The sequence below is a fragment of the Lepisosteus oculatus genome, chromosome 6 (assembly GCF_040954835.1).
Source record: "Lepisosteus oculatus isolate fLepOcu1 chromosome 6, fLepOcu1.hap2, whole genome shotgun sequence".
NCBI lineage: Eukaryota > Metazoa > Chordata > Actinopteri > Semionotiformes > Lepisosteidae > Lepisosteus > Lepisosteus oculatus.
In genome coordinates this window covers 24,506,276-24,523,156 of record NC_090701.1, presented here as the reverse complement: position 1 = coordinate 24,523,156, position 16,881 = coordinate 24,506,276, and the positions used below count along the sequence as shown (strand labels likewise).

Below are 16,881 nucleotides of genomic sequence, written 5' to 3'. Positions count from 1 at the left end.
AAAGAGCTGATAATGTCTATACCTCTGATCTTCGAAGACACATATTGTACATAGAAGAACTCCATCTCCATAGATTACCCTGTTCATTTCAGAATTTCATTGTATTTCCAAAAAACAGTGTCTTGTAATGCAATATTTTCACTCTCCTCCTCTGCTCTGTAAAGCAGGCATCAACAAGATGGTCCAGTTTAACTGAAATACAGGTGCCCATGACTGAGATCTACTTTAGTGAAAAAAACAGACGTACAGTTCATGTGACTTCAAATGGCCACATCCCCTACCTTCCCATCATTCTTCTACAGTTATGTGCATTATGTGTTCTGACTGTGTAGTTGCAATTGACAACAGCAGATCAGGGATTAGAGTTTCAGAGATTACTCAGATGTTTTGAAAAAGGTGAAAGTTTTTTAGCTAGTCAGGTCTGTGAATGGACTCAGACACCAGATTGCCGAGATCATTTCTCAACAGTCCCTGCAGAGTCCCTGAGATGGAAATGAGCATTGTCTAAAAGATAGAGAGTGGGAGGCCGTTTTTTATAGTGTTTTGTTCTTCAAGCACTCTTATAAATTGTAACTCTTTTGACTTTACAGGTGACCACCTATAGAAGTCTTGAAACACTGTTGAAGGAGACATACCGTACAGCAGAGGGCACAATGGCATACATTGCTGACAAGAGTGAGGTGTACATCCGCGTAAGAGAAGGATGGAGAAAAATCCAGGTAACACCTGTGCTATGAAGTATTTGTTTCTGTTTTAACTATTACATTTGTTGTAAATCAGATCTTCAGAATATTTTCATTTAGTCCATAAATATGAAAACCTTTTTAAGTTCAAAATGTATTTCTAAATTATAGCTCTACCAGGACTTAGTTCAGCAGTGGTGATTAAGATAAGGATATTTTCTAAATATTTTTTCCACTCAGCTTGGAGAACTGATTCCAATCCCAGCTGACAGCCCTTCCTCTCATGTTTCCTCAGGGTTGGTAAGTCAAGCATCTGTAGCTCAATAATACCTAGTGATGCAGTGGCCAGGGCTACTGTCTATCTTATTTCCACTACTGGGCAAAATGTGTTGCACAGAACAATGTTGTAATAATAATGATAATAATAATGCAAAATTGCTTTAGAGTAATTTTTAAATTTGTTAAATAATCCCATGACATTGTTAGAATTACTGTCTTGCTGTACAATCCTTTTTTAAATATAAAATTGATCTTTCTTCAGGAGCTACAGAGTTTTCTACCAGGTTACAGTTTACTTCCTCACACAATTCACACAACCCCAGGGGTAAGTGAGATTTGTTTGATAGCTTTGTCTTGTATTTTAATCCTTGATCTAAAATGGTTATGATATGGTGCTAGTATTTAATTTCCACAAAATTACATTGTGAATTGTAGAAATAAAACATTATTTCAGCACTTCTCTCATGTCAGATTTCATATACAGCATCTGAATATGTTTATTTATAGGTAGTCTGGATGTACTGTAGAATGAACTACATGTTGTAATTCAGATGGGGTTTGGCATGCTTGAGTTGCCTCTTTCTGTGGTTTGCCCTCAGAAGGGGCTTTTTCCTTGCAACTTAAATCTCAGTGCCACGTTCATGCAGGCGACTTTGAATGGTAGTTTTTGACACTGTGTATCCTGAAGATGCCCACTTCAGATCTCCAACTGTGGCCTTTGGATTTACAGTTTACCTGTTTTGTCTATAGGGAGAAGATACACATTTGTCCTATTTGTCCAACAGTGTGCCACTATACCCATAGCTTTAAAATTCTTAAAATGGACAATACAATAGAATAAGGTATATTCAGCAGAGAGCAGGGAAAAAAGTAGCAATGATATAAAGTGCAGCAGAACTGAGAAATGAGAGTACAGGTCTCTCTGCTATAATGCGAAAGATGTGTTCCTGTAAAACCTTGTGTTATGCAAAATCACGCAATAAAAATAACAGGGCTTGTGGGGAAAATATAGTTATGGGCAGACCACTCAAAACCCAACCAAAATGCCTAACCAAAGCTTTACCAAATTTAATAATTATCCCAATAAAAATCTTAGTTTAAATACATGTGAAATTAATAATAAATAAAGAAATAATACTGTAAATTAAGGAGTTTACCTTGAAAAAAAGTTAAGTTCACCACCTGAAAGTTTATCACCAACACACTTCTTAGACACATTCTTGTCACGTTGTCCACTCATATTTACAGCAATGCAGACGATTTAGTGAAAATAGCATGAAAATTGAGGGACACCTCCCAACTATCACCAAAACAAAGCACATGGGACAACTGAGCATCATGTGTATACCTCTGTGGACCGTGACGTTAAGTTATGTTACTCCACGATGCAAAACATAAACATGTCGGGGGTGAAATCGCATATAGGCCAACGCGAGTTTTGCATTTTACAGACATCTTTTCCCTATTTACCAATCGCGTATGAGCCAATTCACGTTTTGGAAATTGCCGTAATAGCAGGGATCACTGTACAGGGAGATCTAGGGGAGAGGATATATTGCTGCTACCTTCCTCTCTCTCCCTCGCACCTAAAGAAGACTTAACAGATAATGTTCAATATTCTTTCTACTTCTCATTGTAGAATAAATCTTTACTTGCTCCTTTTAACCAAAGCGGTTTCTCATTTGAGTTTGTCCATTATATGGTTATATGGTGTTCTTATTTCATCAGAGCTATGAATAAATATGGAGGGTACTGTATTTTTCTGTATTTTTCCTGGTTGCTAGTTTAATTTTCTCAGCCATGACTCTTTTTGGAGCGTCTGTATTTGACTTCACTGTGCTGTATTCCAGCTGCACCTGGTGGCTCTGAATGCTCCATTTTCGGGGGACATGCATGGGATCCGAGGAGCTGACTTCCAGTGTTTCCAGCAGGCTCGGGCCATGGGCCTGATGGCCACTTACAGAGCCTTCCTCTCCTCCCACCTTCAGGATCTAGCCACTGTTGTGAAGAAGGCGGACCGCTTCACAATGCCCATTGTCAACCTGAGGGTAGGGGCAGGATAGTCACTGTGCTGTAGCCATATGGGCAGTAGCACACAGTTATTCAGGACTAATGCAAGTAATCAGAAATACATAATTGAATGGGAGAGCAATGTCTCTTACAGTCTTTTTTAGTTTGTATGAAACCTTACAAGAAAGTCTTCTAGCACAATTTCCATTTTAAGATTGTGTTGATTGCAGCAAAAATGAGGACCCTTGGTTTCTTAGTAGTATTTGTCAACTAAATAGATTAATACATTTAAATACATAAATTTACTTCAGTGGCAAAAATGTATATACAGTATAAAGCAAACTTCTTAATAATATCACTAGGATAGCATGTTAGCATATTATAGAAGAGATGGCCAAAGATGTGTAGATTTTACTGGTAATTTCAATACCTAAAAACAGGTGATTTTACTCTTAATTCAGATAATTGGTTCAATTTAGTCATATAGATCAAAGACAAAATGATAAAGAACCCAAAAGGAGTTTCCATCTCAGACTTATCTGAGTGATAATCTGTAATTTAAAGGATCATGCAGTTGGTTTCCTACTGGTATCTTATTTAATTGCCTTGCTTCCTTTGCATTTAGACATCTGTGGCATATTGAAGGCAAATTATAGCAGATTTTCTTTTACAGTTTTTATAATGATATGCTGGTCCAGTAATTTCTGTAAAACTCTGAGAGCAAAGAGAACACTGGCCAGTTTTTTTGTGGCTTTCTTGTAATCTTTGTAACATGGTTCTCAACAGGGAGACGTACTTTTCAACAACTGGATGTCTATATTTTCTGGTAATGGGGGCCAGTTTGATCCACAAATACCAATCTACTCTTTTGATGGGAGGAATGTAATGACAGACCCATCTTGGTAAGTTTCCACAAGTTGTTTCCTGTTTTCTGTTATTTGTTTTATAGGTCAGTGCTATAGACCGCTAAGGAACAACAACTCTGGCTACTGTTACTCTTCATAATCTGTCAGTAAAACCTAGACCTAGACAGAATCTGCACCAGTTGTACTTATAAAAATGTGAAAAACCATAAAATGCCATCACAAGTTTATAACTGCAAAGCCCAAAAGCATCACAAATATCCATTGGTACAGCCACATTATCTTATCTGTAACTTGAATTACAGTGCCTTCTATGTATTGCAGCCATCAGACATTGTCTTGATTATCCTTGAGAAAAATAAACATTTTTTAAATGAATTTATATTGTTTTTTTAAAACGAACTTATTTAGAATATTTTAGTTATTTTACTTATATTGCTGCTTTTATCTTGCAAGTTTTTGTTTTCACCCGCTAGAGGTGTGTGTGGGGGATAATAACTGAATTTCAGTATCCGACTATTATTTTTACAATTTTTCTTCAAGGAATCTTAAATGTGTTCTAAAATAATAAACCAAACACAAAAAGAACTTTAAAACGTATATCGACTTTGCCTGCTTCTGTGCCCGGGCTCTTCTCCGTGGACGTGTCGACCTTTTTACCACTGCTTGCACTTGTCACCCTTAATGAGACAGAGGCCCTCAGAGAGGAAGCACTAAACCCAGACTTAGAAACCAATTAAATAATTATACTTATAGATGTGGAAAGAAAACAATGAAAAATAAAAGCGGTTTATGTGAAATCATAGTTTTCATCCACATTATGAAGCCCCAAAGGATGGAATCTTCTGCCCACAAATGAGGAACCTGTGATTGAGGCTCACAGAGGTCTCTCTCCAAGCCTACTTGGCAGGACTTTCCTATTGGCAGCCAGTGCACACCCTAGTACAGTGTTTATGTCTATTTATATGTTAGTATGTTAAATATAGCATTTTGTTTATTATAGAAAATGATTCATTGATATGAAACTGGCAATTGTGGGTTTCAAATCCACATTTCTGTTTATATATTGTTGGATCTTGGGTAATCTGACAGTAACTCACAAACACTTGGAGTTGTTTAATGATGCTTCAACGTGAACATGTCTCAAGCAGCACATATGTCAATAAAAATATCTGGTCTGTGTTTTGAGATATGTAACTTATCTAATACCACAAATCTTAGTTGCAGCACGTTAATTTCCAATAATTTTCTGTTCTGTCTATGCTTTCCAATTATGCTGATGATTATTATATACAGTAGATATCACATAGCATTTGCTTGTTTTTTTTTCTTTGAAATTAATATGTAATCTCTTTTTAATTATATGTAATCTTTTTTTGTTTAATTCATTGAAAAGTTTCAAAATCTTTTCATTAGGGTTTGTTGAACACCACGCACCAGAACATTACTTAGGAATTTGAAACTTTTCCCTTTGCACCTCTGGTGTCATTTATTTTGTGCTTGTTGGAAGTGGGCTTTGAATTATATAACATTTAAGAACTATATGATTGCTTAATTGCTTACACTTATATAGAGATTTTCTGGACACTCCACTCAAAGCACTTTACAAGTAATGGGGACTCCCCTCCACCACCACCAATGTGCAGCATCCACCTGGATGATGCGACGGCAGCCATAGTGCACCAGAACGCTCACCACACATCAGCTATCAATGGGGAGGAGAGCGGAGTAATTAAGCCAATTCATAGATGGGGATTATTAGGAGGCCATGATTGGTAAGGGCCAATGGGAAATTTAGCCAGGATACCAGGGTTACACCTCTACTCTTTTCAAGAAATGCCCTGGGATTTTTAATGACCACAGAGAGTCAGGACCTCGGTTTTTTTACGTCTCATCCAAAGGACGGCGCCTGTTTACAATATAGTGTCCCCATCACTATACTGGTGCATTAGGACCCACATAGACCTCAGGGTGAGCGCCCCCTGCTGGCCCTCTAACACCTCTTCCAGCACCAGCCGGGTACTGGCCAGGCTCACACCTGCTTTGCTTCAGTGGGTTGCCAGTTGTGAATTACAGAGTGATATGGTTGCTATATGTTTCTGTGACAGCTGATTATATATAATATAAATATCACAGGCTATGGGGTGGATTACAACGGGTGTGTGTGCCTGCATGGCATACGTATACTGTACAATGAGCGTAGAAAGTATTGACCCCCCTTGGACCTCTACCACATTTTGCTGTGTTACAACCTCAAATTGACCAGGGTTTGTGTATGATTAACAAAAAATACTTAAGATTGTGATGGGACATAACCATTTTCTTATTTTAAAAGAACATTTTATGAAAAGTAGAAAACTAAAAAAATTCAGCTTGGACGAGTATCACCTTTTAATTAGCATTTTATATTTAGTAGCTCCCCTTTTGCAACAATTACAGACTCAAGTCTTCTGCAGCTTTTCATGTCTTGCGGGTTTAATTCTTGCCCACTCTTCCAGGTAAAATTGGTCCAGCTGTAGCAGGTTACTGGGAGAGAGGTACAGTAGTTTACACTAATCCTTAGTTCCTGCCACAGATTTTCTATGGGATTGAAGTCTTGACTTTGAATGGCCACTCAAGGACTTTCACTTGGTTTGGAAGCCAACAAGGGTTGCTTTGTGTTTGGCATCATTGTTCTGTTGAAATATGAATCTCGGTCCCAGATTTTTTGCAGTGCTCCTCTTCTGCCAGAAATAATGCTTGCATTAAAGCCAAATAACTCAATTTTTGTCTCATCAGACCCATATTTTATCACATTATTTCAGACATTTCTACATACTGTACCTTTTTGCGAAGAGTCTGAGTAGTTCCATGTTTCCTCCAGTTCCTGATACAGTAATTGATTTATCAGTGCTCTGTAGGATACTCAGTTACTCTGAAATCTTTTTATATCCCTTGCCTGATTTATGTCTATCCATAACTCTGTTCTTAAGTTGTTGTAGAAAATCCTTTGTCTTCAGTTTTGCTTTGTATGCAATGTCCAATGGTGGGAAATCATTCTCTCATTGAACTAGTCCAACTCTGTTTGCAGACAGTTGTAATTTCTACAAATAAAGGTGTATTTAAATGGAAACTGCAATGCTATTTTATATATCTGGGTTAGAAAGAATCAGCATTGATGAGTGCATTTCAAACCATAATAAAAGTAAAATATACACAGGAATTTATAAAACCTCCAAATTACACTACAAAATAGATTAAATTTCCAGTTATGCCCAGCACCATGTTCTGTGATTTAGAATGAGGAAACAAAACTTCCGGTGACATGAACCGGCCATATTACATTGTAAACAAACAGGCTTATGAATATATCTCTTTTAATCCAATAAAAATATTGTTCTTGACTTCAAGACAGTTTTGCTGATGAATGGAATTTACTTGTTAGTTATGAATGCAAATCACATTGGAAACTTTCTGCTGTAAAATGTCTGTTTCACAAACTGTACTTACATTCTCTCGTCATCGCATCACTTTAGTCATTACAGTGACTACTGCGTCTTCTGTACAACTTACAGTACTTTCACAAATTCACAATTTTGTGCTTCATTCAAAATTTGTAAAATGTTTCTACTCCTTCAATGAATTCAGTTTGTTACCGAGATTTAATAAGCAGTCTGAGAACTTGGGACTGCAGTTCCCCTTTAGCGTTACAAACTCAAATGGTTAACCACTTTAATTGCACACAGGTGGATTCCAATCAACATTTTGTGCAATTTCGGATGGTAGCTGGCAGAGGCTAAGCCTTGATGTATTGATGCTAAGGAGGTGGATATTTTACCAATGAAGATTTTTATGGTTTTTATTTTAATTTAATTTTTTGCTCCTAACTTTAAACATATTGATATTTTATATGCTGTTGTATGTATCAAAGAGGAAAATAATATGTATGTCTGTCAAAATGTGTCAAAATACAATCAAGGTCAATACTTTCAATACCCAACATGGAATTTGCATGTTCTACCCATGATCATGAGGGTTTTCACCAGGTGTTAGAGTGTTCTTCCACTTCCCAACCAAGACATACCTAATAGGTTAATTTGGATCTTTAATTGATCTCTGTGTGTATTTTGTGTGATCCCACCATGACCCTGAACTTACTGGATAGGCACTTTTCCAGGTTTGAATAATTTAGAGGAACTAATAAATCTGATTTATGGAGGAACACTGGTTTCAATCAGTGGACTTCAGGTCTGTGGTGATGGACTCTACCCTTGCTCGGTTGTGACACACTGAAATGCATCAACCCCCAGTCAATTCCCTGCCTTACCCATGGAAAAAAATAATCTTTCTTAGCAAAGAAGAGGCGGGACTCCCCTAAGATGCAATGTTTTATGATCAGAATACACCTGATATATTGTATATAGTGATGGTTTTACACAGTATGTCACTTTTCTAATCTGAATGGTTCTATGTCTAAATGCAGGCCTCAGAAAATGGTATGGCATGGCTCCAGTCCAATTGGGATCCGCTTGACATCCAATTACTGTGAAGCATGGCGAGCAGGAGACATGGCAGTCACAGGCCAGGCATCCCTGCTGCATAGTGGCAGACTCCTGGACCAACACACACGCAGCTGTTCTAACAACTTTATCGTGCTATGCATCGAGAACAGTTACGTGCAGAATCAGAGGCGAAAATGAGTGCCACGATGAGCCTGTGAGAAAACAAGGCACAAGGTTTTATCGGAAGAAAAGTTGACACTGTATTTTTTTCATACGTGTAACTTTTGAAAGATGTAAATATATATAAGTTGCTTTCTGATGACATTGTTCAGCCAACACATGTTCTGAAACAATGCCAAAGAACAGATACCTCAGTAAGCAATACTTCAGTTGTGTGTAAAAGGAAGAGAAACAGGTCTTAATTGCAAGTACTGAAACAAGCTATAGCTCTAAGAAAACTGCATTTTATTTTTTTGTTTGTTTGTCCCTACTGACCTTATCAAGACAGGCAAAGTTTTAGAACCATGCCCATAATTTCCCTTTGCCAATTCTGAAATGCAATTGTTATTCGATAAGTAGCTTCCTGTGATATTAACATGTCTTTTATAAATTCTTGAATATGTTTTGTAAAAAGAGCAATTGTGGTACAGAAGACCAAAAGCAAAGTGTACTAAAAAAGAATGAAAATTATAAAATGTCCTTTGACCAAAAAAGGAAAGTTTTAGTTCTTCACCTTTAATGTGATAAGGTAATCTGGGTGCACTGTATTTCTTGTTAAGTTCCCATTAAGGAGTTTTTCTGTATTTGAAAATGTCCACTTTAGTAACATCTGTTGCAAACAATGTTTTTTCACTTTCTATTTAAGTTAAATTCAAGGTTTTATTTATACTGTAACAGCACATAATCTAATGAAAAGAGATGACACATACTGTAGTTTAATAAAGTATTTTCCAAGGTTTAAGACATAATGTTACTATCTTTGTACATAACAGTGGTGAAGTGCCTTTTTCTAAAGAAACACCTTTTTTCAGTAGAAGGTGATTTAACACTGTTAATTATCATTTTTCAGTCTATTCAAAAGGCACATTTTTTTTCTTGATTTAGAATCCCAAAGTAATTTTAATTTAAAAATTAAATTCAGCAAAATGTAACTACATTATTGGACTGTAAAATGATTAAGACTGTAAATGTTTCTAAAAATATATATTTTTCAGTTGAAGCTCTTCTTAATCTCATGATTTTTTAATAATACATACAGTAAAATACTCTCCTATCTTGACAATTTGTAAGGATGAATAATATAATGGTAATTAAGTGAAAATATGTTTGTATGCTTTACTGGTGCTCATTGAATAAATGTTTTTTACAAAGTTGACTGTAACGTATGTTATTAGCATAGTAATGTGGACTACCTAAAAAGTGATATCTGATTACAACAAATTGGATGGCTCCTGCTCCAGGACTTCATATAGCCTTTTCTGGAAACATAAACTCATTTTTATCTTATACAAATGTCTTATTTTATTTTATCTTATTTTATTAACAGTTTTAAAAGGGGCACTTTCATTGGACCTTCTGAGTGGCTCAGCTGGTAAAGTCATGGGTTGAGTTCTGTGATCATGGGGTGGGGCTTGGATCATGTCACTAGCCACGTGTAACTGGGACACCCCAAGTTGCAATGCAAAATTTGCTTAGTGCTGCTGAGAAAAGGGTACAATTAGTCAGCCAGTGAAATTTTTTATCTCAACATTTTGCCAAACAGCAAGACCAGTGGACTTCTGGCTCTTTAAAGGCAGGCGGGGTTGTCGGTAAGCTCTCCTACTACAGTCTGTGCTTAAACAACAGCATAGGGCTGCACTGCCAGTTTTGTGTTAATAGACAAGGGTTCAAAGGTAGGAAGGGTAGAGGAATCAGTCAATACTGTAACTGTCCTCTGTGTATGGTTTGTTTGTTCTGTTTGTCAGACGTTAGGAATTCATAAGAAATCTAATATGTTTTATCATTAATATTGTCAATATTCTTGCTTTTTTTAAATTTCTAAACTCCAGATTTTTGAATTCCTGCAAACATTGCTTATCCATACAGTGTCATTTCATGCTCATTGCTTTTAAACCTCTACATATGCAGTCAACACACACATAAACCACACAATGGCCATGAGAAGTAAAGTCCAAGTGCTTTTATGTTACTTCTTTACAGAGTTAACTACAAAGTCAGCACTAACAAAACTCCCAGACATTGTGCACACACCAAGCATTAACTTAATGCTATTTAAACACTGACATGGCAGTGGTGAGATCATTGATTGTTGCAATATGAATAGACACAAACTCTCCGATGACTATCAATCACCAACTGATCTCAAAACTTGACTTGGATACAGATGATACAAAGGGAACAAAAAAGAGCTCTTAATACTGATTTAGTGAAACTTAAGAGTTTGGAATGCAGCATTGTCTAGAAGACTGTGCTTATTAAAACATCATCCTTAAAGTTTGTCTCCAAGAGGGATGTCAGTGAGATGATCTGGTTGTATTCTCTAGGTTTGGCGCAGTAGAAGTGTTATATGGAGTAGTCATGCAGAATCTATAGAGACTTGAGAAACCAAAACAAGACCCAGGTTTTTATTTTCAAACGTTTGTGCTACACTGACATACAATACCCCCCTTAGGAAGACCATAAAGGAGTCTTTGCATCAGACTGGAAGGAAAAACTATTTTTTCATGGATAAATAGTCCATGTGGCATTTGCTAGTTTTTCTCATCTGTGCATGTGGGTAAGAAAATAGTTTTTTTGCAAAGGGTAGTCTTACCTCAAAGTGTTATTTGGCAATTATCATTTCCAAAAGTCGGTGTTATGATCAGAGTGTAATAAACTAGAAACTAGGAAACTGATATTTCAAGTAAAAAAATGTTTGTTTCAATTTATGCATCCATGAAGTTTAAAATAAATATAGAGTGGGTCTGCATTTAGATATGAATACTGTAATTTTTTTGGCATGAAACAACATTGAAAAACTGTCATCTGGGTGTGGTAGATATGTGTCATTTGTTTAGCCTCATAGCCAAACAATTTGGTTTTTTATTACTACTATAATTAACTAATTCTTTCCTACCAAGCTATTGTTACAAAATAGAGAAAGTGGTTAAGTAAAATCACCATAACATTAGGTAAAATCTTAGGCACATGATTTTTATATTCTCTGGCACAGCTCTGGTGAAAGAGTAACACAATCAGGCTTGACATGATAAACATTAATAAACAACACAACTACATTTTCTGTGGTGATCAGTGCATATCAGCATACCAATTTCTGGACTAATTGTAACATCTTTGTCTGGCCACCCAATAACAAAATAAGATGCAGTTTCAAGCTAAATTGAGTCCCTTGATTTTAAGAGATGCTCAATCACCCATCCTTGCTTTTATGGGACACAGTCAAATACGTCTTTAGAGTATTTAATTTGATCCCTAGTGCATAAATCTCATCCCAGTAGAATTAGTGCATTTGAAAACAAGCTGTTTTTGCTAAAATGTGCTCAACAGCTGTGTTTTTCTGATGCTGCTGGAAATCATCTCAGTTGGGCAGGACAGAACAGGGAAGCTGCACAGCCAAACAGGTCAAGTTGGTTGCTAAGAATGCTGGCTCCATAGCAACAAGGAGACAGACAGGGATCCAGTGGGCCATCTCGGAATCGGCATCAAGAAGTCAGAGCGATTCAGGTGTGGTACTTGAGTTATGGTTGGCAGACTGGTTTGTCCTACATATACTGGTAGGAAGCTCAATGACAAAGTGTTTGGCTGTGGACTAGACAAGGCCTATCTGGCGCTCATGAGGTAATTACTCGTAAGTGGCGGCAGGTGGCACAGAGCACAGGGAGGTGTTTGACTCCACGTGCGAAAGTGGTCAGTGAAGACCGGGGCTGCGAGCTCTGGCTTGCCCCCACGTAACAAATGGCAATTGGTCCATTGGTCATTTCCTACCTTTTATACTCCGCAGCAATAGACACTTTAGAGTGTAATTACATCAACATATTACTGTAAGATCTTGTACAGAGATCCGCTTTTTACTCTAAATTATACAGTTCAGGCACTCAACATGACTGGGGAAATGGTATGAGTTTTCTCCATTATCTTTATTTAACTGTTCTTATTCCTGCAGAGGCAGTTATATAATCCATGTATGATAGCTTACATGTTTCTCTATGGTTGCTTTATGCCACACCATAAATGGATGGATGGATATTAAGTATTGCATTATCACTCTACATTTATTAAATGTCTCCAAAATCTAGCCACATTTCCTCATTATATTTGATGATACATACAATTAAATGGTATTAGTCTTCAGAACAGCTGTTTTATTCTACACAAAAATTATCTGTGTTCACACCTGCTGGTCTTGATTCTGGTCTTGGTCTTTCATGGCAGCAGAAACAGATTTGTCAGGCTCGCCTCACAACAACAAAAAAGACATTGATGCTGAATTGAGAGCCTCTGCATTCCTTCTCCTGCCATCACTTCATGCATGGACCCATCTTGACATTATTCATACAGACCTTTGTATTGCCCAGATTAGTGGTGCCACAGGGAAGGTGGTAAAGATGTGGAGTGCTGCTGAGAATGTTAGCATATGTCTTACGGGTGATTTCATTTCTGAAGCCTATTAGCGGAAAGTTGCACCATGTTGTATCAGCTGTACCATGGCATTACCATGTTGGAGGAAGGACTATAGTGTCACGCGGGGCTCCTACACTGTCCTGTCCCTTGTTTCCTGTGCTTTGCTCTCCTTCAGGTGTCTCTCTCTCTGGGGCTATATATTTCCGGGTCACTTATTCTCCTTAGCTCAGCATTGACGTTCGGATGTCCTGAGACCCGCCTAGCATCCAGGTCGCCCCACGTCTGCTGCCTGAGGGCATTGGTTTCTATACAACTCCTGAACTGCTGAGCCCGGGCTTATTCCCCGTTCCGCCGCTACGCATTTGGGTCTTTTTCCGCCCTCCTGCCTCTCTACGGTTTGTCCTTTCCAACATCCGTGACATATAGGGAGAAGGTTTTTTTCCTCTTAATTTGACTTCCTTTGTTAACGTAATAAGAAACAAAACACAACCAAAAAATGCAATTGGTATATGTCCATTGGCATAAGACATTCCAGAATAGAGTCAGAACTGCAAAGGAACAGGTATTTTATTTAGGTATTTTATCCTTTATTCCATGCTAAAAAGAAAAGAAGACGGACACAACATTTTGGCTGTGGAGCCTTTAAGTTGAGTGTCTTTTCTTTTCCTTTCAGCATAGAATAAACACCTACCTGTTCCTGCAGCTACCTACTTGAACTTCTAGTTGTTAAAAATGCACATTTTCCTTAAAGGATTTTTACTACCTTTAACTTGTTTACATTGTAGAATAAAATAATTCTGAATACTTCAGAGTATGTCAATCTGTACCTGTGTGCGGGACACAGTTCATCACAGTGCCTGAACGGATTTGGAGCAGTGACATCTCAGACACCATCATCACTAACACTCGCAAAGCACAGAATGAAACATTTTCTTGAAACCATAAATAAATAAATAAATTGAGGAAGAAGTTTCTTTTAATGATAAGTATATCATCAATAACCCTGATTCCTTTACGAAACACATAATCAAAAATGATTTTGAATGCCAGGAAGCATTTTTTTACAATGGAATCTAGAGGTAAGGAAATGTCCATTCTTTTAGCAAATCTAATGAAATCAAAAGATTCTCCAATAATGTTAAAAAACTACAGGATTATTTTTTTCATCTAATAGAAACTGGTTTATTTCAGTTGTTACTGTAAGTAATGAAACACAAAAAACAAGCATCTTTCCTACTCCATGTAGTAGAAGGTTTCAATGACTAAAAAGTGTGGTAGACCCAATTATTGAAAGAGTATGTTAGCAGAACTAGTCCAACTCTGTTTGCAGACAGTTGTAATTTCTAACCTAAGGAAATTTTCAATGCCAGATGTCAAGTTGCTTTAAAAAGTTTGCATTATTAGTATCACCTTTGCTGAGTAACACAAGTATCTTAAAAAACATGACCAATTTTAAAACATGTAACTCATAAAAAACTGTTTTAGAATGAGCATGAAAGAATATTTTAGTGTTGGTATCAATCCCAGCTGGGTTGGCCTCAGGGCAGAACTGTAACCTAATTACAGAAGCCACACATGAGCTGTTTGTGCCACAGCGCTGTGATGTCATCCTTTGTTATGCTTTGATGATTTATCTATCTATATAAGGAAAAAAAGAGTCCATTATTAGAATGCTTTCAATTTTAATTAACAGGCCACCACATTCACTCTTTGCCTCATAATTGCCAGTGAGAAATAATGAAAAGAGCCTGTGTCAATTCCTGCTCAATATGTTCAATATGCTGAAATTAAGGGAGGGAAGTGGAAAAAAGAAAAAAAAATGCCCTTTAATTTTCTTAATTGTTCAAATTTGACTTGTAATTTTTATGTCTTTGATCAGCTTGTTGCTGTGTTTCACATCTGATGACCCTATGTTGGAGTATGAAGCAGGCTATAAGAGAATGACGGCCATTCTGTCCATCTTACCCATTAATTTACTTGTAAGTCATTGACTCAAGGATACTGTCACAAGGTCCCAAACATACAACTATTTTTCAGCTATGTATAAAACTGCCTCTTGTGTTCCCTGTTCTAATTAACCTAGCAGCAAAACAAACATTTTAATCTTCTAATGGTCTGAATCTATAGCACTTTAAATGATGTGACCAGATAATTCTGTGAATTTTCCAAATAAACTGTGAATTAAAGCCCTGCAAAGTCTTTTCTGTTACTTGCCCAAGATATTAAGTTCTTTTAATAACACCTTTTCACAGATTAATTATGCTTTCTTCTTGATTTTATTCTTTCCAGTGCTACTATGTATCTATTCTGTCTTGTATTATAAATGTGGTTTGTGGTTATAAATGTGGTTAGTGTGTTGTGTAGTTTTAATATTACCTCCTTTGATTTTAACTCAACACCTTACAATACCTGCTGTTGTTTCATAATTGCTTCCCTGTGTTGTGTTGAAGGTTTCCTCTTCTTTTATTTATTTTTTCATGTGTTATTTGCCTTTCTAAATGTATATGATTCCCATTTAAAATATAAATGTCATGCCATGGATTTTGGTTCATATATTGTGACAGAAATACTGTTCCACTGTCTATAGAAACAAGTTTTATAAAATAGCTGTACATCCTTCCTGGTTTAGCAAGTCTTTTCCTACACTCTGTTTACAATTTCCTGCTAGTGTGGGCTCTGGCCTCTGCAATTAACCTCCCTAGAAGCATGACTCATTGTTCAATGGAGACCTAGACTTAGGATCAAGTTTCCTCCGCAACAGGAAGTAAACTCGAAGAAAGGAAATGCTAGCTCATCATAGGAACACCAAGAATGGTTTCATGATTGAACTCATAATGAAATTTATTCATTTCAATTAAATTAAAGAACATTTTCCTACAAAAAACAGTTATTTGTAAGTGTTCTGAAAAGTATAATACATATTTGAAACCTTACTTGCAGTTCTCAGACTTACATGCTTATTTTTTTTCAGAAGTTTTTTCTTTTTAAATGATCAGAATCTCTTTATAACTCAGATTTGCATTCGTTCTCAGATAATGAGGATGAATCCAAAACACTCTTTCACTTTATTTTTAATTTAATTCATTCATAAATACTGGGAAAAGAAAAGTAATGCAATGACACTTTTAATTAATGCTGTCAGGTTTGACCAATGTTCTGCTGGTTGTCAGCTCTACCCCCTGTGCAGTTCATACTGTCGTCACTAGATGGCTTCATGAGACAATTTCTGTATCAACGTCGTTTCATCCATTGTCAGAAGGCCACCTAATCTTTGTAAGGGTCACAGTAAACTTAAGGCTATCCACAAAGATCTCCACCCTGAATAGCATAACCATCTATTGCAGAGAACACATACATGCTCACAGAGATATTTAAGAGACCTAGATACTAACCAACCTAGTTAGCATGTCTTTGAGAGGCAGGACCTCAGTGAAATTTTAAATCCTCCTAATTAAGTGGTTGACAGATACAATAAAACATTCAGAGCTCAGTTGGAATAAAAACCTCTCCATCACCACAGTGGCAGACCCGGTCCTAAACAAATCAAAAGATTTCCTGTTTAAAATTATCTTCCAGGTTTCTTCTGTTAAATACTTTTTAATTGAAATTAGTTTTCACAGCACCCAATGATTTTCATTGCTCATTTCTAACATGGGGTAATTTCCTCTGCTCATTAATGGCATTGAAATATGCTAGGGCTTTTGGGGCAATTTGACAAAAACTAAAGCACTTATCTTAGCACAACACCAATAATAAAACAATTAATATGTGTAATATGCAATACATTTGTATTATATAACTCCAAAATAAATTCCACAAAAATAAAAACTCAAATGCTTACAGAGTATTATCAAGAATAATGCTCAAATTATACAGTATATAAAAAATGTGTAAAGTTTCTTTTAAGAAAGAAAACTACAGCATGTGGCGAACTAAAAAACTACA

The 16,881-nt window shown here is 36.6% G+C and overlaps 1 protein-coding gene across 6 annotated transcripts in view; it reads left to right on the top strand.

Moving 5' to 3' along the window:
* The window catches only part of LOC102696915 (collagen alpha-1(XV) chain-like), a 114,778-nt gene extending 105,949 nt beyond the window's left edge, over positions 1-8,829 (top strand). For all 6 annotated transcript variants that reach the window (XM_069191098.1, XM_069191099.1, XM_069191097.1 and 3 more), the window contains 6 exons: positions 591-719; positions 924-983; positions 1,225-1,287; positions 2,813-3,010; positions 3,759-3,874; positions 8,298-8,829. In XM_069191098.1, the coding sequence (XP_069047199.1) occupies positions 591-719; positions 924-983; positions 1,225-1,287; positions 2,813-3,010; positions 3,759-3,874; positions 8,298-8,514 (783 nt within the window). In that variant the 3' untranslated portion in view covers positions 8,515-8,829. The remainder of the gene's footprint in view (positions 1-590; positions 720-923; positions 984-1,224; positions 1,288-2,812; positions 3,011-3,758; positions 3,875-8,297) is intronic.
* Positions 8,830-16,881: the final 8,052 nt, after the last annotated feature.